At 37.4% G+C, this 16,788-nt stretch overlaps 1 protein-coding gene across 6 annotated transcripts in view; it reads right to left on the bottom strand.

Moving 5' to 3' along the window:
- The window catches only part of USP6NL (USP6 N-terminal like), a 227,022-nt gene that overhangs the window by 127,330 nt on the left and 82,904 nt on the right, over positions 1–16,788 (bottom strand). For all 6 annotated transcript variants that reach the window (XM_074324987.1, XM_074324988.1, XM_074324990.1 and 3 more), the window contains one exon: positions 7,268–7,354. In XM_074324987.1, the coding sequence (XP_074181088.1) occupies positions 7,268–7,271 (4 nt within the window). In that variant the 5' untranslated portion in view covers positions 7,272–7,354. The remainder of the gene's footprint in view (positions 1–7,267; positions 7,355–16,788) is intronic.

The raw sequence follows: 16,788 nt of genomic DNA, 5'->3' as shown, positions 1-16,788 counted from the left end.
CCCATACATGCAGGTACATATACAGACAGGTACAACATTCCTATTAAAAGTTTATGGTTGATTTAAAAAAAGACTACTCCCAGTGGCCTTATGGCTTCCAGGTGTGGTCACCTGGGAAAGACAGCGGGCCACCTCCCTGGCAACGGAGCGCATCTTTCCTTAGAAGGAGAGGCTGTAACAGCAGGGCAGACTCCCGTCAGCGGTAAGAAAACCCTCTTCTATGTAGCTTCCAGGCTGCTACCACCAGGCACATTTCTGGTAATAAAGCCAGCCAGTGAAACACAGCTTAGTGGGCCTAACAGTCTGAATCCATCATTTGGCAGATAAACTTGTGTTGTTGTAGTTAAAACAACAAAGTCAAGCATGTTTGAAAATCAAACTCAAATTTGTTGTACCATAATTGTCACAAGGAAATAAATTAGCAATGCTCCTCCAACAATGGAAATACCTCGTTCCCCCTTTCGTCCTACAGAATACATCACACTTCCTCTGGATCTACATATCACATAAACAAAATAACAAAAAGTTATTACCTAAGGAAAATACACAAGACCAACTATTGTAAGTTTACATAAAAACTTAATGCATGTCTACATATTTGTTTTTTCAAATTTCTTTTAAGTGATAGTCAAGTAAACATAATCTAGCTCACTCTGCTTTTGTTAGAACATAACAAGGGGGACACGTTACAGAAGCCGGGCCGCGGGCCGTAGCAGTGTGGCCAGTTAGCAGCAAGGCCCACCCAGGTCTCGGGGCCCTGGGAACCTGAAGAAGACTGCCATTGGGTAGCTGACTCTCGTAGAACGGAATTCTAGAGTTCCCCTGAAGAACAGTGCATCTTAAAACTATAAGAAAGAGGTCAGTGGAGCACTCTGGTCCATATTGTACTAAAATTTTTAGTTGGAGTTGATTTACATACCAACTATGTCTACATTATGCAATATACTGTAGATCTAAGACAAAAATGTTAATGACGGGCTACAAAAGCTATGTAAATAATGTGAATTTTTTTTAACAATAATAGCATAATAACGTAAAGTAAATGGTTTGAAATTTTAAGATTTAACTAGCAGAAGTAATGTAAAACCTTTACTGAGATTATACGACAATAGTAATTTCCATTTGACTAAGAATTTAAATGACTTAATAAAAGGAAACTAGATTTTCACAGAAAATGTTTTGTTTCATTACAAATCAATTTCTTTTATAGACAGAGAGACAGAGGTGTGCGTGTGTGTGTGTGTGTGTGTGTGTGTGTGAGAGAGAGAGAGAGAATATCAAATGGACAAAATATATCAACAACTGGTAAATCTGGGTAGAAGTTATATGAGGAATAATTTGGGGTACTATTCTTACAACTTGTTGTAAGCTTGAAAAATAACAAAACAAGAAGACATAAAACAATGTAAACCATCTCCTAACAAGAGCATAAAGTACTGTAACGACTATATAAGAAATGCTACATTAAATTCACATTTAATTCCCCATAGGATCAAACTAAGAATTACTCACTTTTCTGCAGCAACTAGTCAAAAAGACGATATATTAGCTAAAAGCAAAGTATATTCCAATTTAAATGGCCAGTATTAATACAGTGAAGTGCTTTAAACTAAGAAATTGCTCTACTAAATTTTCTGAGAAGCACTTTTTTTTTTCCAATTTTTACTGGGGAATATTGGGGAACAGAGTGTTTCTCCAGGGTCATCAGCTTCAAGTCACTGTCCTTCAGTCTAGTTGTGGAGGGCGCAGCTCAGCTCCAAGTCTAGTCGCCCTTTTCAATCTTTAGCTGAAGGGGGCGCAGCCCACCATCCCATGGGGGAATTGAACCGGCAACCTTGTTGTTGAGAGCTCACCTCTAACCAACTGAGCCATCCGGCCGCACCTCTGAGAAGCACTTTTTGCTGACATTCTTTATCATCTTACCTACGCTTTATCGCTGCCACATTCTGATAGGTCACACAGTGTTTCTCAACAGGGACACTACACTCTACTCTGCCTCTGCCCACCAAATAGCAGTAGGTTCCCCCAGTAACTGTGACAACAAAAAAGTCTCCATACATTTCCAAATTTACCCCCACCCCATTAAAATCAAGGATTATTCATTTGAAGAATAGTTGACATTTAAAACTTTATATTCCAAAATTTAAATTTATCAAACATAAATTAGTCTTAATATATCAAATGGATACTTGTTATACTTTACAAGGGGATTTCTTTCACGATTCCAATAAATGCAGACATGCCAGTATTTAAAATACAATTCAACTTGTAAATTTTATTTTCTTTAACTTCTGCCCAACTTCTGCGGCACACAGCTACAGGATATACACCTAGATAAGCTATTGTCCAAGAGGGAGGTTTTCACCAGTACTTAGGGAAAGTCTTATATTACTTGTAGCGAGAGTTTTCTATTTAGGACTCAGGAGAATCCTTCCACCACCACTAAGGGACTTAGCAATCTACTCAATTACTTATAACATTGCCTGCTCTAACAAATGTTAAGACAAATTGTTCTTCACTTCAACATGAAATTCTAGTCTCCTGCTCCAATGAACAAAGACATTTCCTCCTCCTCTATTGGAAGGCTACAAATACTCTACATCCCTAATTATCCACGGCCATTACTTTTTTCTTCAGATAAATGAGAAACGTTTCATATCCAGAAATGACCTCAAAAAATTCACTCCATTATTTAGGCCAAAGGGCAGGATCAAACACTCCAAAACAATAGAATCACCCTGGCCTGTCCAGTCAAAAGAGAATTAACATCTAGAAAGACTCTCTTAGGAAACAGGATATGTAATTAGTTACAGAGAAAAACCTTCCTGAAGAAAGTGAAATCAAATACAGAAGATTAAAAATTTTAAATAGAGCAGATATGCTTTATATTTTTTAACTTAAAACTTGGGAAAAGAAAAATTAAGTAGTACCCTAAATAATCACTTTCCTTTGTTTGCTGGTACCTTTTTGGCTTTTTTTAAAAAACATATACTACCAAAATAATCATCTAGAAACTGTATGGCACTACACAAACTACACTTGTATAACCATCCATTTCAAATTACAGCTATAATTTAAATGTAACACCTTTATTCATCTTTGGCATCATCTGATAAAATTTTGAACAAATCTGATAAATGTTGAGCATTGCAAAATATGCAAATACAGGAAAACAAGAACAATTTAAGTAAGGAAAATCCAAAGGCTTTTTGTGGCTTGTAATAATGTTAACAACACACAATGAAATGCACAGCGTCATGGTGGCACCATATTATACATTGTCCACAAGATACACATTCAGTCTCAGAACTTATAAAGATCTAGACTAGGAGCTAAAAAGCACCTAAAGCATTTAACACATTCTGCAGGGCTTATAGTTGGGCATCACAACTAGTGTGTCAGGCAGGGTGTGGAGAAATCGATGCCCTCAGCTTTCAGGGCACTTGGGCACAAGTGGAGCCTCTGACGTGCCAGAGCCAGTCGCCTCCAAGCCCCAAACATCCCATCAGATTATCCCACATGCTGTACAACCACAGCCATGTCCTGTGCACTTCACGATATGGGAAGGGCTAGGAAATCCTGCAGCGATACACCCACCAACACACAGGTATATGCAACCTTTCTTCTAACCTCTGGAGAAATACTGAAAAGCTTTTAGTTACCATCATTCTCAGCCATATCTAGGTTTGGAAATTCGATCTAGACTTTAATGACATACGCATATCTTCCTATTTTTTAAGCTATACCATGCTGCTCCTATGTTTTTCAAAACCAGGGACTCTGGTATACTCAGTTCCCATGCCCTAGAAACTGCAGCATAATGTATCCACACACTCCCTAACCTATGGCCACATGGTCTACTCAAGAATGATTCCTATCACTGGACAAAAATTATCAAATTGGCAAGAAAAAAGAGACGGAACTCAAAGTCCATTTCAAAGGGATCCTGAAAAGAGCTGAAAACTAAGAACAAAGCTAGAAAATGCAAATCCTGCCTTTTTACGATATTTTTAATTTACATCTAACAAAAACGTCTATTTATCAGAATAATTTTTCCAGAATAAAATCTTAAGTTGCTTCCCTAATAGAAGCCCTACAGGACAAAGTCCAAACTTCCTAGAATACATATGGCCTGGACCCTGATTCCACCTTCTCCAACTATTTCTTTCAGTCTCCCTTCCCCATCTTTATACTCCAGAACGTTCCACTACTTGGTAACACCTGCATGGAGTCAAACCTTCGTGCCTCTCTGACACCACCCTGCCTACTTGGAATGCTTCCTCCTATGCCACACTTTCTCTCTCTGTCTCTCTCTGTCTCTCTCTGTCTATCTCTGTCTCTTTCTGTCTCTCTCTCGCTCTCTCTCTAAATAGCTCAAATTTCATCTAAAAATCATAACACATGGAATAGCCACCACATAATAAGCGCATTATTTAGGAACACCTGAATCTATGCACTATTTATTGAGCACCAGGAAGTGCCAGGAACAGTGTTTAGCACTAGGAATAAAAGCCTTTGCCCTCCAGGAACTTATAGATAAGAACGAATGGGCAGGTGACTTTGGCACAGTACACTAGGTACCAGCTAGGTACCAGAACTAGGCAAGCGGAGCGCTATGGAGAGGAGGCAGGAGGGGCTCACCCAGAAAGGGAAGTGGAGCAAGGATGACAGACAGGGACACTAGGAGCCAGGGAACCGGGTGCTGGGAGCCAGGGGGCCGGGCGCTGGGAGCCAGGGGGCCGGGCGCTGGGAGCCAGGGGGCCGGGCGCTGGGTGGCACGGGGCCGGGCGCTGAGAGCCAGGGGGCCGGGCGCTGGGAGCCAGGGGGCCGGGCGCTGGGAGCCAGGGAGCCAGGCACTAGGAACCAGGGAACTAACTAAGCACAAACTGATTTTTTTTTTAATTTTTTAAATGTGAAGTAAGGACTTTGGACTTCATTGTAACACCAGTGGTTAAACTCCCAATGGCATTGTTCATTTTTCGTGGTTCCCATTTTCACAACAAACACAGAAAAATTCCAGATAATATATAAAAACAAATCACCAAAGTGATATTCCTATGCCCCAAAACATGTTAAACATTTCTATGGATTGGAAATCTAACAGGAACACAAAGTGAGAGCTACGCTGAAGCCAGGACGTCTGCTGGGCTCTGGGGCCCAAAGCAGGAAGAGGCAGCAGGAAGCTGATCCGATAGGGTAACTGCAAACACAAGGGTTCCCCGTGAAGGAGGGTGAGCAGCCAGGCTCTTTGGTTAAAACCAGGGCTAGGCGGGGCACTCCTCCTTCATTATGAAACTAGACTGAAGAAGACTTTTGCTAACTGCACTCGGGCCACAGCTTAGAAAGCTGCTGATCTAATGCCAGCTGACTAGTGACGGAATCTGTGACATCCCCAAGGTCACCGTGGGGTTGGGGCTTGGACCCACTAACACAAGGCCTGATTCTGATCTGGAAACTCCAAAGCCAGACCAGGACAACTGCAAATCAGCTAGCCCAGCAGGGAAAATCACAAAGAGAGAGAGAGAGATACAAAGAGAGAGGGAGAAGGAAAGAGGGGGATTGGGGGGACCAGGGAGAGAAAGGGGGGGCAGGAAAGATAAAAAATTCCCATCAGATGGTGCCTGTGAAAGTACAGAACATGATGAAAACAAGATCAACAACCATAACATAAATTCACTGGAGACAAAATAAAAAAAAATAAAAAATAATCAAGTGATCTGAAAAATAACTTTAAACACGTGAAAGATCCACAATGAGATAAAGGAATAATAAAAGAGAAAATCTTTAAATAAAAACAAACAAATTAGAAAAAAAACTAGTGGATATAAAAAGAACCAATTAAAAATCTTGCAAATGAAACACAGCCAATGTAATTTACAAATAAAAAATTGTAGTGGTTCAGATACTTCTTAGTAGTTGCCTAACAAGCTACTGTCCCTCTGCCTTCGTCTCTACAGGGCGTCTAGTTCTTAGGGGCAGCTGTATACAAGCCACTGTTAGAGATTCAAAAAGCAAAGACACATGGGATACCTGCCCTCAAAGAACTCGCCATCTATAATAGGGATGCGAAAAGAACACCAAGCTTACAAAGTAGAACAAAATTTGGTTCAATTTCAAAAAATGTAAGTATTCTTAAGTTAAAAGGCTTGACATTTCTCTCTTAGTTTTCAAGAACTAGTATTATCACCTTTACTAGAGGTGGTGCTTTACATTAGATAAACATTCTCACAAAACTGCATATGAATGGAGCTGAAATAACAAAAGCTGCTTCTTTCTTGATCTATAATTGAACTCATCTAGCAGCTTTTCTTGTTTATTCAAGGTACACCACTAAAAAGTCTAGAAAATCAAAGACCACTTGCAATATTACTCTTAAAAAGCACTCAAAGATTTCACAACAGCTTCATTTTCATTTATCAAATGCCTAATTATTGAAATTGTTTATAATAAAAGCTAGTCTGTTCATATTAAGGTAAATAGAATCAATATGAATAATATGTGAAAAATTTTAAACTCGCTGCTATTATATTCCAATAAGGAAATGCTCATCCATCCCAAAGTTTTCATAATCAAAAAAGCTATACTTAAAAAGTACATTAAAGCTGTCATAGGATTATGATAAAGTAAAATCTTAATCGTTCCCTCACTCTCTGAAAGTAAACAGTTAACAAAAATCCAATTCTCCTTTCCGCAAGCAGAAGTGGATAGAAATGACAGAAAAGATTATACCTATATACAACTGAGAAGATAAAATCCATATCAAATTGGTAAGTCTATAGGATAGATTTGGTTCTTTGTCCCATCAAAGGCATTGATAAAGAGAAATTTTTTTTTTTGCTTAAATATTATGTTACACAATGATCAAATTTCACACAATAAAACCTCTGCTAATTATGGTCAGCTGCAATTTTCCCCCTTCATATTTTTAATGAGTCATGCTCCAATGGCTAGTCAATAGAAAATTTTAGATAACAGAACTATAAATCAGCCAAGAAGCTAATGACGCAGATACACACACACACACACACACACACACACACACACACACACGCCCCCCCACATCTAACTTCATAGAATAAACCAAACATCAAAAAGTATCTCCTTGTTTAAAGACACAAGTGCACATTACTGGGTTGAACCAACCAGATTATCCAGTCTCTGATGAAGTGACTAATTCCAATTTGTCCAGTAACAAATTTTTTTCTTTTTTTAAGTACAACACTGCAAATGCTCCTGAGACCACTGAAATGAAACAAAGGACACTTACTCATGACTGGAAATGTCTCTGTATGTTGTCCCAATCAGATAGTAAACCAAAATCTGCTGTCCAAGGTTTCTCAGAGGAATACATGTCCTAGTCAGAAAACAAAGAGAAAGAAATCATATTTTCTAAAGGCATGTAAAGGTAAGTTTTCTAAAAGGAAATGAAAATAATTCAGTTCAAAATGTTTCTATTTCCAAAAGAATGGTTAGTGTCATCTAAATATTAAAAAATTACCAATCAATCTTTAGAACATCATGATTCCATTCGTATTTTCCTTTTTCTGTAAGAAGTTACCTCAAAAGTAAAGAAGATGTATAAACTTATTAAGGTGTCCTTTGTCTTCAGTTACTAAAAATGTATTCTACCCTTCATTCCCAAATAAATAAATCATAGAAAGAAAACACACCACCTAGGGTAAATATAGCACATCACACCTGCTAAGTTTATTTTGATTGCAGATAAATGATTTATGTAAGCCATCAAATAAAGATCACCAAAGTTATTGCTATAGACTTTCTCTAATGGGCATTTTCCTCACAATAAAAGTAATATGGTTCCATTTTTTCAAAAAAATGGAAACCAGCAGCAAAGTAGAAGAAAAATTCTCTCACAACACAATGCCACTATATGTTTCCTTTCAAGGAATTTTTTGTAAGTATTTTATAAACATACTTTATAAATATTACATACAAAATTTTACATTTGGTTCTTTTCACTTGAGTATAACAAAGTATTACCCTGTATGAGTATAAATACAACCCTAACCCTTTGCTAAGATTTACATTATAAATCTTCTTCTCTTGATTAATACATTTTTTAAATGAGGCATAAATATTAATGCTGCACTTAAATATAACCATGGATGCATAAATACCTCCCCAAATCTAATACATGAAATCCCAGTTAAAATCAGATTTGCTACAAAATTTACGTGTATCTTCCTTCACAAACTGATAAGCTACTTCTTGCAATCACAAGAAATGATGGTTACTTTATTTTCTAAATCAATTAAGAAAACAGCATAATACTAAGGACCTCTGCTTCTGAAACAGATTAAAGTTACAGTATCATTTTTTAAAGAAACAATGCTTGCCCCATCTATATACTTTACTCATATCATGTAATAGACAAAGTGAAATTTCTGTATGCACAGCATGGCTCAGACACTGTAATTAACAGTGGCATGTGATCACAGCACTGCTATGTAATCACCTGACCCCCATCCCACATGCTCTTTTATTTATCTATGCAGTAGATGCTATTAACTGATGTTCATCTCCAGATAAGCTAATTATCCCAAAGGAAGTAAGTTAAATGGAAAAATCAAAAACAATGTGTAATCTACATGTTAGTTTTAAAATACATGATCAAAGTTTCCCACTACAAGCACACTTTCTGGATGGTGAGTCTATTAGGTTTCTCTGCCCGCCCAGGAAACTCCAAGGTTGAACAAGCTGACTTCCCAGCATGCTGCGATGACATGGGAAGACAATCCCCCATTACGAAGACACAAAGTAGATTAAATGTTCACAGACGACCCATGAGTTCGCTCACGTACACTTGTACAGTCTAGTCTCTTTGCGCAGGGACTTTTCTCAAAAACACCAGGATAGTAAAACACTGGATTTATAACCTCACCATCTGAGGTGATAAATATACTTTATAAATATGCAGCAATGCACGAGTTGGAAATAATGTAAAATGTCATGGAGTGATTCTTAGAAACATTTTTAAATTTCTTATAACTGAAGTCCCTTGTTCAGGATTCTTTATGACAATCACAGCTTTGAAATGTAGAGCCGCCCATCTCTCCTCACACACAGTCTATCAATTCTTTTAAGCAACTAGGCAGTTCAGTGGTTCATAAGACAGAATTTTCACTCTCCCTTTCTCCACTCCTGTCCCTTCCCACTGGACAAAAGAGGAAGAAGAAAGATCTGACTTGCTGTCTTTCACACCATCCAAGAGGGAAAAAGTAATTTGTCTTAAATGCACAATTTCACATAAAAGACATTGGGGTATTTCTACAAAATCTGGCCTCTAAACTCATTTTCCAGGAACTCAAGCCACTGCTGTTTATTCGCATTCTCAGATTGTTATTCTCTGATAAACTGTAATATGGGTTCTTTCAAGTGACTCCTCCGACTTTGTGGCCAAATTTGGTACGTAGCAGCGGAAAAGCTACAGCAGCCCAAGGCGAACCCACCTGACAGGGGACTCGGGATCCAGTGAAAAGGAAAACAAGCTCTACCATATCCTTTTCTTTACTGCAGCCACCAAGCATGGCCTAAAAATAAGTTCTGCCACTTTCAGATAGTCAAAACTTATGAAAATACTAAAAGAATTTCTGGTTTTTATAACACCAAATAATCTATTCTAGAACTAATTCAGCACACCCAATTTCAATTACTTTAAAACTTGAATAGAATTATAAACCACAACATATAGTATCAACATATATCCATGGACACATAATTCTACATTCCTAATGATACTTTCAGGAGACCAAACTAACTTTAACTTATTTCATCGTACGGTAACTTCTCCTATGGAAAAATATACACAAAGAACCCCAATCTCCACTAACAACTGATATGATCTCTATTTTTTTACTCTTATCACAAATTATAATTTTAAAAAATCAAGTGTAATCTTGACACGATGCTAAGTGAAACAAGCCAGTCACAATAGGACAAATCCTCTCTGATTCCACTTACATGGAGCACCTGGAGAAGTCAAATCATAAGGACAGACAGCAGGAGGGTGGCTGTCAGGGGCTGGGAGGGGGAATGGGGAGCTCGTGATTAATGGGTGCAGAGTTTCAGTCTGGGAAGATGAAAAAAGTTCTGGAGGTGGGTGGGGATGTCAGTGGGAACGTACTTACTGCACTGACCTGTACACTGGAAAATGATTAAGATAGTAAATCTTATGTATATTTTACCACAATAAAAAGAAATACAAATTGTAAAAACAGAATCAAATTTACCTATGGTTCCAAAACAGTAAGTGAATCCTAAAGTAACAGAAATTTATTACAAAGAATCAAGACATTTTTATTAATATTTCAGTCTTTCAGCATCCTTAAATTCTTTGTAGAATAAGAAGGAAGACAAAGTAATTATTTAAGTAGTGGTTTCTCATAATTTTTAACTTCTTGGTCAATTTCCACTAAAAGAACTTCCAGCACTCTGCTGTGAACTTTCCAATTTTTATCATTCACGGTAAGTACTTCTCCAACTAAAACTAAAGCTACCAGGGATTTTTGTTTCTGAGGTTCAAATGGCTTGTGAACCCTCTTGCTACATGACACCTAAAAATGCTTGATAAAATACAAGAATTATCCTTCTAAATACAGAGCAAGTCTCACAGAAAACTAAGAGAAATGCTCAGAGATCAAAACAATGAACAGGAGCAGAGAGAAGGGTGAGGTGGCAAGGATTCCAGCAATTGCCAGCAATTGTGCAGAGACATTCGACAATCTCCCATAACTAAATTACCAAGTCCTGGTAAACACTGTAGCCATTAGCCACATGTAGCTATTTAAATTTAAATTAATTAAAATCATGTAAAATTTAAAATTAAGTTCCTCTGTCGCATTAGCCACATTTCAAATGTGGCTACTGGCTGTTGGATATTGCCATTATTACAGAAAATGCTATTAGAGAATGCGCAAGAGCTTCCTACGTTAACAGTCATGCATGAGACAAAGCCAGAGCTTCACGCTGTTATATAAGATGGGAAGTCAGACTACAGATAAAGCACATAAAGCCTGGCACCTGAAGGATTAGATCTTCAATAAAAATAAACTGTGGGGGGGGGGGGAAATACACCAAAGGGAGACTAAGGAAAATTCCCCTGAGTCTAGGTTTATTTGTGTTTTGGGAGGGGAAAGGGAGTGTTCCCTGGTAATCTGTAACCAAACCATCCTTCACACAGGCTTCAAGTTCAAATCAAAACTACTTGCATGTTGTGAAAAACTTCAAAACTACACATAAAGTGGCCCTGGGTTGACAGTGTCTTCAATTGCAAATCCCATCTGGGAGAAAGCAGTCTTAACTCAGGTCTCATAAGAATTTCCAGATTAAGTTACAACAAAAATGAGCTCAAAATTTAAAACTATGCATAATAAGTAAGATCCAACAGAAATACGTAGATAAATCACTTTTTTTTTAAAAAAAAGGGAAAAACACTATGTTTCAAAATACAATATGAAATGGAAAATATGGACAAAGGCAACAAAGATTTGAAAAAGAATCAAGTGAAAACTAAGATAACTAAAATTAAACTCCAATGGACAATTTCAGCAAACTAGATAATGTTAAAGAGAGAATTAAAGAACCAGAAGATATCTCTGAAATTATCCAGAATGCAACAAAGACAGATAAAAATATAAGGAAGATTAAGAAACATTAAAAGTAGATTAAAACACCTAATATGTATATCTAATTAGTTTTATAAGGAGAACATAAAGAATGAGGCAGAGACAATATACAAAAAAGAATAGCTGAGAATGTTCCAAAATTGATGAAAAATACTAATGTACAGATTCAAGTTCAGCAAATTCCAAGAAGCATAAATAAAAAGAAATTCACACCTACAGACATCAAACTGAAACTAGTAAATGACGAAGAGTTCTTAAAACTTAAAAGCAACCGAAACAAAAGGCAGATTGCTACAAAGAAACAATTAGACTTGACAGCTGATTTAGCAACTGCAATAAAAGCCAGAAGATACTAGAATAGCATCTTCAAAGTGCTAAATTAACCATTAAGCTATAATTAAGTACTCAATTTAGCTAAAGTATTTTTTCTAGAAAAAGGCAAAATAAAGAAAATTTCAGAAACAAACTGAGGGAATATATTGTAAACAGATTTTCACTAAGGATGCTTCTAAAACTATAGTGCACAAAGACAGAAAGTGATGCGAAAAAGGACGGTGTAAAATACAAAAAAGAACGGTGAGAAAAGAAAATTGTAAATATGAGTAAATTCAAACAAATATTAGAGGTATAATTTCTAAATCAAGAGTTACCAAAAATACTAAAACACTGAACAAAACCAGCGTGCCATGTAGAGGGAGGTAATAGGAATGAATATGTCCCAAGTTTCTCACGCTGTTTCTCAGGAGGAAGACCGGCAAACACGCCCTCTTGTTTCTGTCTCCCTTCACTCACTGGCCTTGGTTCTTCCCTGGGGGAGGAGTATACTCCCGACCTCAAAGGAGGGGACCTCGCCATATGTGCTGGCTTCAGTGCGGGCAAAGCGACCCTGCACAGTTCTACCTGGAGGCTTTCATTACAGCGTTGTGTCTGTCTGTCCGCGACGTCTTGTGCTCCTGCACTGCACCCCAGGAAGCCGCTGGTCCTGGCGCATAACTGAACCCAACCCACAGCTTGCAGCCAACCCCGGCCAACCCCAGCAGAGACCGCCAAACTTGTGAGCTAGAATTCAATGTTCGTCATGGTACACCACTGAAATTTAGCAGTGGTTTGTTACATGGCATTACTACAGCAAAAGATGATTAATGTAGAGGGTAAGATATTCCCTTTAAATGCAAATTAAATTCGTGAGTTTTAATGTTACTCGTTAAATTTGTACACACACAAAATGATATCATTTATACAAAGTACCAAAATAGGTCAAATTAACAATATGTTGTTTAGGGACATATACATATGTAATGTAACCATAAAGAAAAGCAAGAAAATACTAGACCCCAGAGTTCAGGCTGATGGTTTCCTCAGGACAGTCGTAAGATGGAGAACAGTAGGAGGGAGATGTGATCCAAGTCCGATCACTTAAGCTGAGGGAGGGGTTAGTACAGATATCCTTACATCAGACCCTATGTGACACATAGTACATATAGGCTTTTGTATAAATGTAACATTTTATATTTTAATACGAAAAAGCAAAAATTTTCCAACAAAAATCAGAAATGAAATGATTATAAATAAAAGTAACATATGTCACCACATGTATAAAGGAGTTAAATGCATTTTTAATCTTTAAGCCATAATTAAGAGGAAGAAACAGTTGTAGAGACTCATTTATTCTTTAAAAGTAAAAGACAAATACAAGTGATAGCCAATTCCACTACACATTGCAACAGAGCTTTTCTGTGAAAAGACCGATGATTATACATTATCCACATGTGGAAGCAGCTGCCGACCCACAGAGTTGTACCGTTTGTGCTGTCTGATCTCAGCTGTCTGATCATGGAAATTTCTGATCTCACCTTCACGGCTGTGTAATCCAAGTCCCTTTTTTAGTAGAAATTCCTAGATCCTGTTTTGCTAAATTGCTATTTGTTGAACTGCCATCCTAAGAAAAAGCTTAAGAAAAATTCCTTCACTGAAGCATTATTTGTAATAGTAAAAAAGTTATAAACAACTAAAATATCCAATAGTGAGGGACTGACTAAATCAATTGTTAATTTATATGTAACAGACTATCACGCATCATTTTAAAATGTCTCGAAATGTAACGACGAATGAATACTCTGCAATGTGCTTTATATAATCAGAAATGATGCCTCAACCAATTTAAACGTATTTCCCAAAAGGCTTATAAACCAATACTTAAATGATTAGTATTCAGTTTTTAAACTTAAAAGACTGATAATATAAAAATGTATGATATTTATTGAGCAGCTACTATGAACCAGGCAGTGTTCTAGACTCTGCAGACACAGCCATGAACAAAACAAAGACCCTATCCCCATGGAACTTAAATCATGGTAATTCTAGTACCTTCGTTTCTTAATTCAGATTCACAGTTCATTAGTTCAAATATATACGTAAGGGCAGATTCCCAGGTAATGTAATGTAGTCTCATTCCAGATAAAGAAATAACTTTAGTTTCTATTGAAGTCATTATTCATTGCCACGGAAGGTCTCACCACTGTACTTTCTCAATTATTGGCCTTTTTATAAAAAGTGGTCTTTCTGCAATTGATACCCCCTGAAACACAATGCTAAATTCCCACAGCTGTATTTTCCTCACCCAAGAGAAGTGAAGCAAACCTACCGTTGCTAGAGCTAAAGGAGGTTTGTTTATCCTAGTCACTAAATCAACAAAGTACTTCCTGCTAATAAGATCAGATAGTGAAATGGGCAAAATAAGGAGTCTTTCGGTTTCCTCAGTTTGTTGACACATGAATGTTAATGAAGCATCAGATAAGAATGAGGTCTAATTTCCCCTTCTACAGGTAGAATTTAAGTTAGGTTTTCAGGACTTACCAAATTGTAGTAGCTTTACACTGGTCAACAAGTCAACTTGTAGGTATTTAGGAAACAAATGTCCTTTCCAAAGCTTCCTTATCCAGCTCACAGAGGCAAGGCCCTTCGAAAGTGGCTTATGACTGGTTTACGTGCTGTATTTGCCCAATGCACTTGATACATCCTGCCGGAGCTGACGGAACATAATGCCTGTCCTCTACCAATGAAAGCTAAAATGAAGGATGCAGTCTCTGGTTTTCAGGAGACTGGCATTCTTTTAAAAGACAGTTCAGAATTCCCGGCTGCCAACTATAATAATAAGCACGAGAGCAGACACCAGGAGGACTAGAAAGGAAAGCAGACCTGATCCCAGGCCCTCTCATCACGGAATTTAGACCTAATTCTAAACACAAGAATGCATCCATCCGTCCATTCGGTAAGTGCTAATTCAGCCAGACAATGATGCAAAAACTTCTAAGGGGCTTGAGACACCTGGTCCCAGCCATCCTACACTAACAGAAATATTTGGGAACAAAATACTAAAAGAAACTGGAGTGAGATGGGAGTCAAGGGCTGCAGCTCATGCAAAGGCCCTGTACTGAATGAAAATGAGGAAATTTATGGGCAAAAAATATACATATTACAGTTAAGGAGAGGAGAATTCACACAGGATATCAATACAATTGGGATTCAGCAAGCTGATGGCAGACTCTGGGCCTTGCCAGAAAACCTCAACATGTAGGGGTCCCAGATACAGATGATAAAGTGCCGTCACTAACCCGCTCCCTGGACTTTTGAGCCTCGACCTCTTTATCTGTAAAACAAGAGTTAAAATTTCCACCCTGCCTACCCCTCAAGATTGTCATGGGAAAAATGCTTTGGTATGCTAAATATCTTACATATTTGATACATGTATTAGTACCGATCCATTTTTTCTCTTATTATATAAAACAGTTGAAACATAATTTTTAAGTTCTCTGTCTAGCATTGTAAGATTTATAACCTAAAAACTAATTTTAACTCAATGGGTAACTAAGAAAGAGTCCTTAGCATCATAAGCAAGATAACTCAATTAAATTATTGCAGTAAACCAGGTGAACTGAAACAAATTAGTCTAAAATATTGGTTTAGATTCAAATGACACTTGGAAAAAGATCAAAATAACAATTAACAGTGAAATAATAAAAAGTAACTCTTGACGGGAGAACCTAGATGACATTCTTTCGGCAACCTTCAGTGACAGCAAATCATTAACTTTGGAGGAAAACCTTTTATAATAGAAAAATACTCGTATTTCCAAAGAAAGCCTGATGAATGAGTTTACAATTCGAACTGATAGTAAAATGTTGGATCAAAAACAAACTGTGATATAAACTGATAAGGGATGGGGCTCAATATCCCCCGAAAGCAACTTCTAAAAACAATTTTCTCTCCAGCAATTAATGTAGATAGTCTGCTAATAGTAATGACTGTCAGCACTAATTTGAATATCTATTCTAAAACGCTGCTGTACAAATTAGTCTATTACTTCACAATCAGACTCTTCTACCCAGTCCGTGTTCCAGTAAGTAAGCATAGAGCTGGGAAAGTAATACAAATACATGAAGTTGCATAAAAGACAAGATGAGGGACCTCATTCCCAACAAATCTAGACCAGGTATTATGATCAACCCTCTTGCTTGAAAACAATAAAAGTTAAAAAAAATTAAAAAAATAAAAACTATACAAAAAATATATATTAAGTATGTTTTTAAATCATTAAAAATATCAGAGGGTATAAATTGGTACACCACTTCTGAAAACTTTGATAGTTACTACTAAAGCTAGAAAGATAGACATATAGATAGATATGTACGTCTGAAAAGTAAGTTCGCAAACTCATCCTAGAAAAAGTGCTACATATCTATCTCACTGCTGAATATCACTATGGTCACCTTCGAAGTCCTCCCCTTGGGAAGCTATGACACTGACGCCAGTGCCTAGTCCACCCTTCAAAGCAATTTTGGAACTCTTTTTCTGGAATGGCCATCAGAGCTGTCATCACATTACCCTTGACGTCCTGAATGTCACCAAAATGTCTTCCTTTCAATATTTCCTTTATATTCCAGTAAAGGAAGAAGTCACTGGGGGCCAGATCAGGTGAGCAGGGAGGATGTTCCAATACAGTTATTTGTTTCCTGGCTAAAAACTCCCTCACAGACAGTGCTGTGTGAGCTGGTGAATTGTCGTGATGCAAGAGCCATGAATTGTTGGTGAAAAGTTCAGGTCGGCTAACGTTTTCATGCAGTGTTTTCAGCACTTCCAAATA

The sequence above is a fragment of the Rhinolophus sinicus genome, linkage group LG02 (genome assembly GCF_036562045.2).
Source record: "Rhinolophus sinicus isolate RSC01 linkage group LG02, ASM3656204v1, whole genome shotgun sequence".
NCBI classification, from domain to species: domain Eukaryota; kingdom Metazoa; phylum Chordata; class Mammalia; order Chiroptera; family Rhinolophidae; genus Rhinolophus; species Rhinolophus sinicus.
This window is presented reverse-complemented; position numbering and strand designations above follow the sequence as displayed.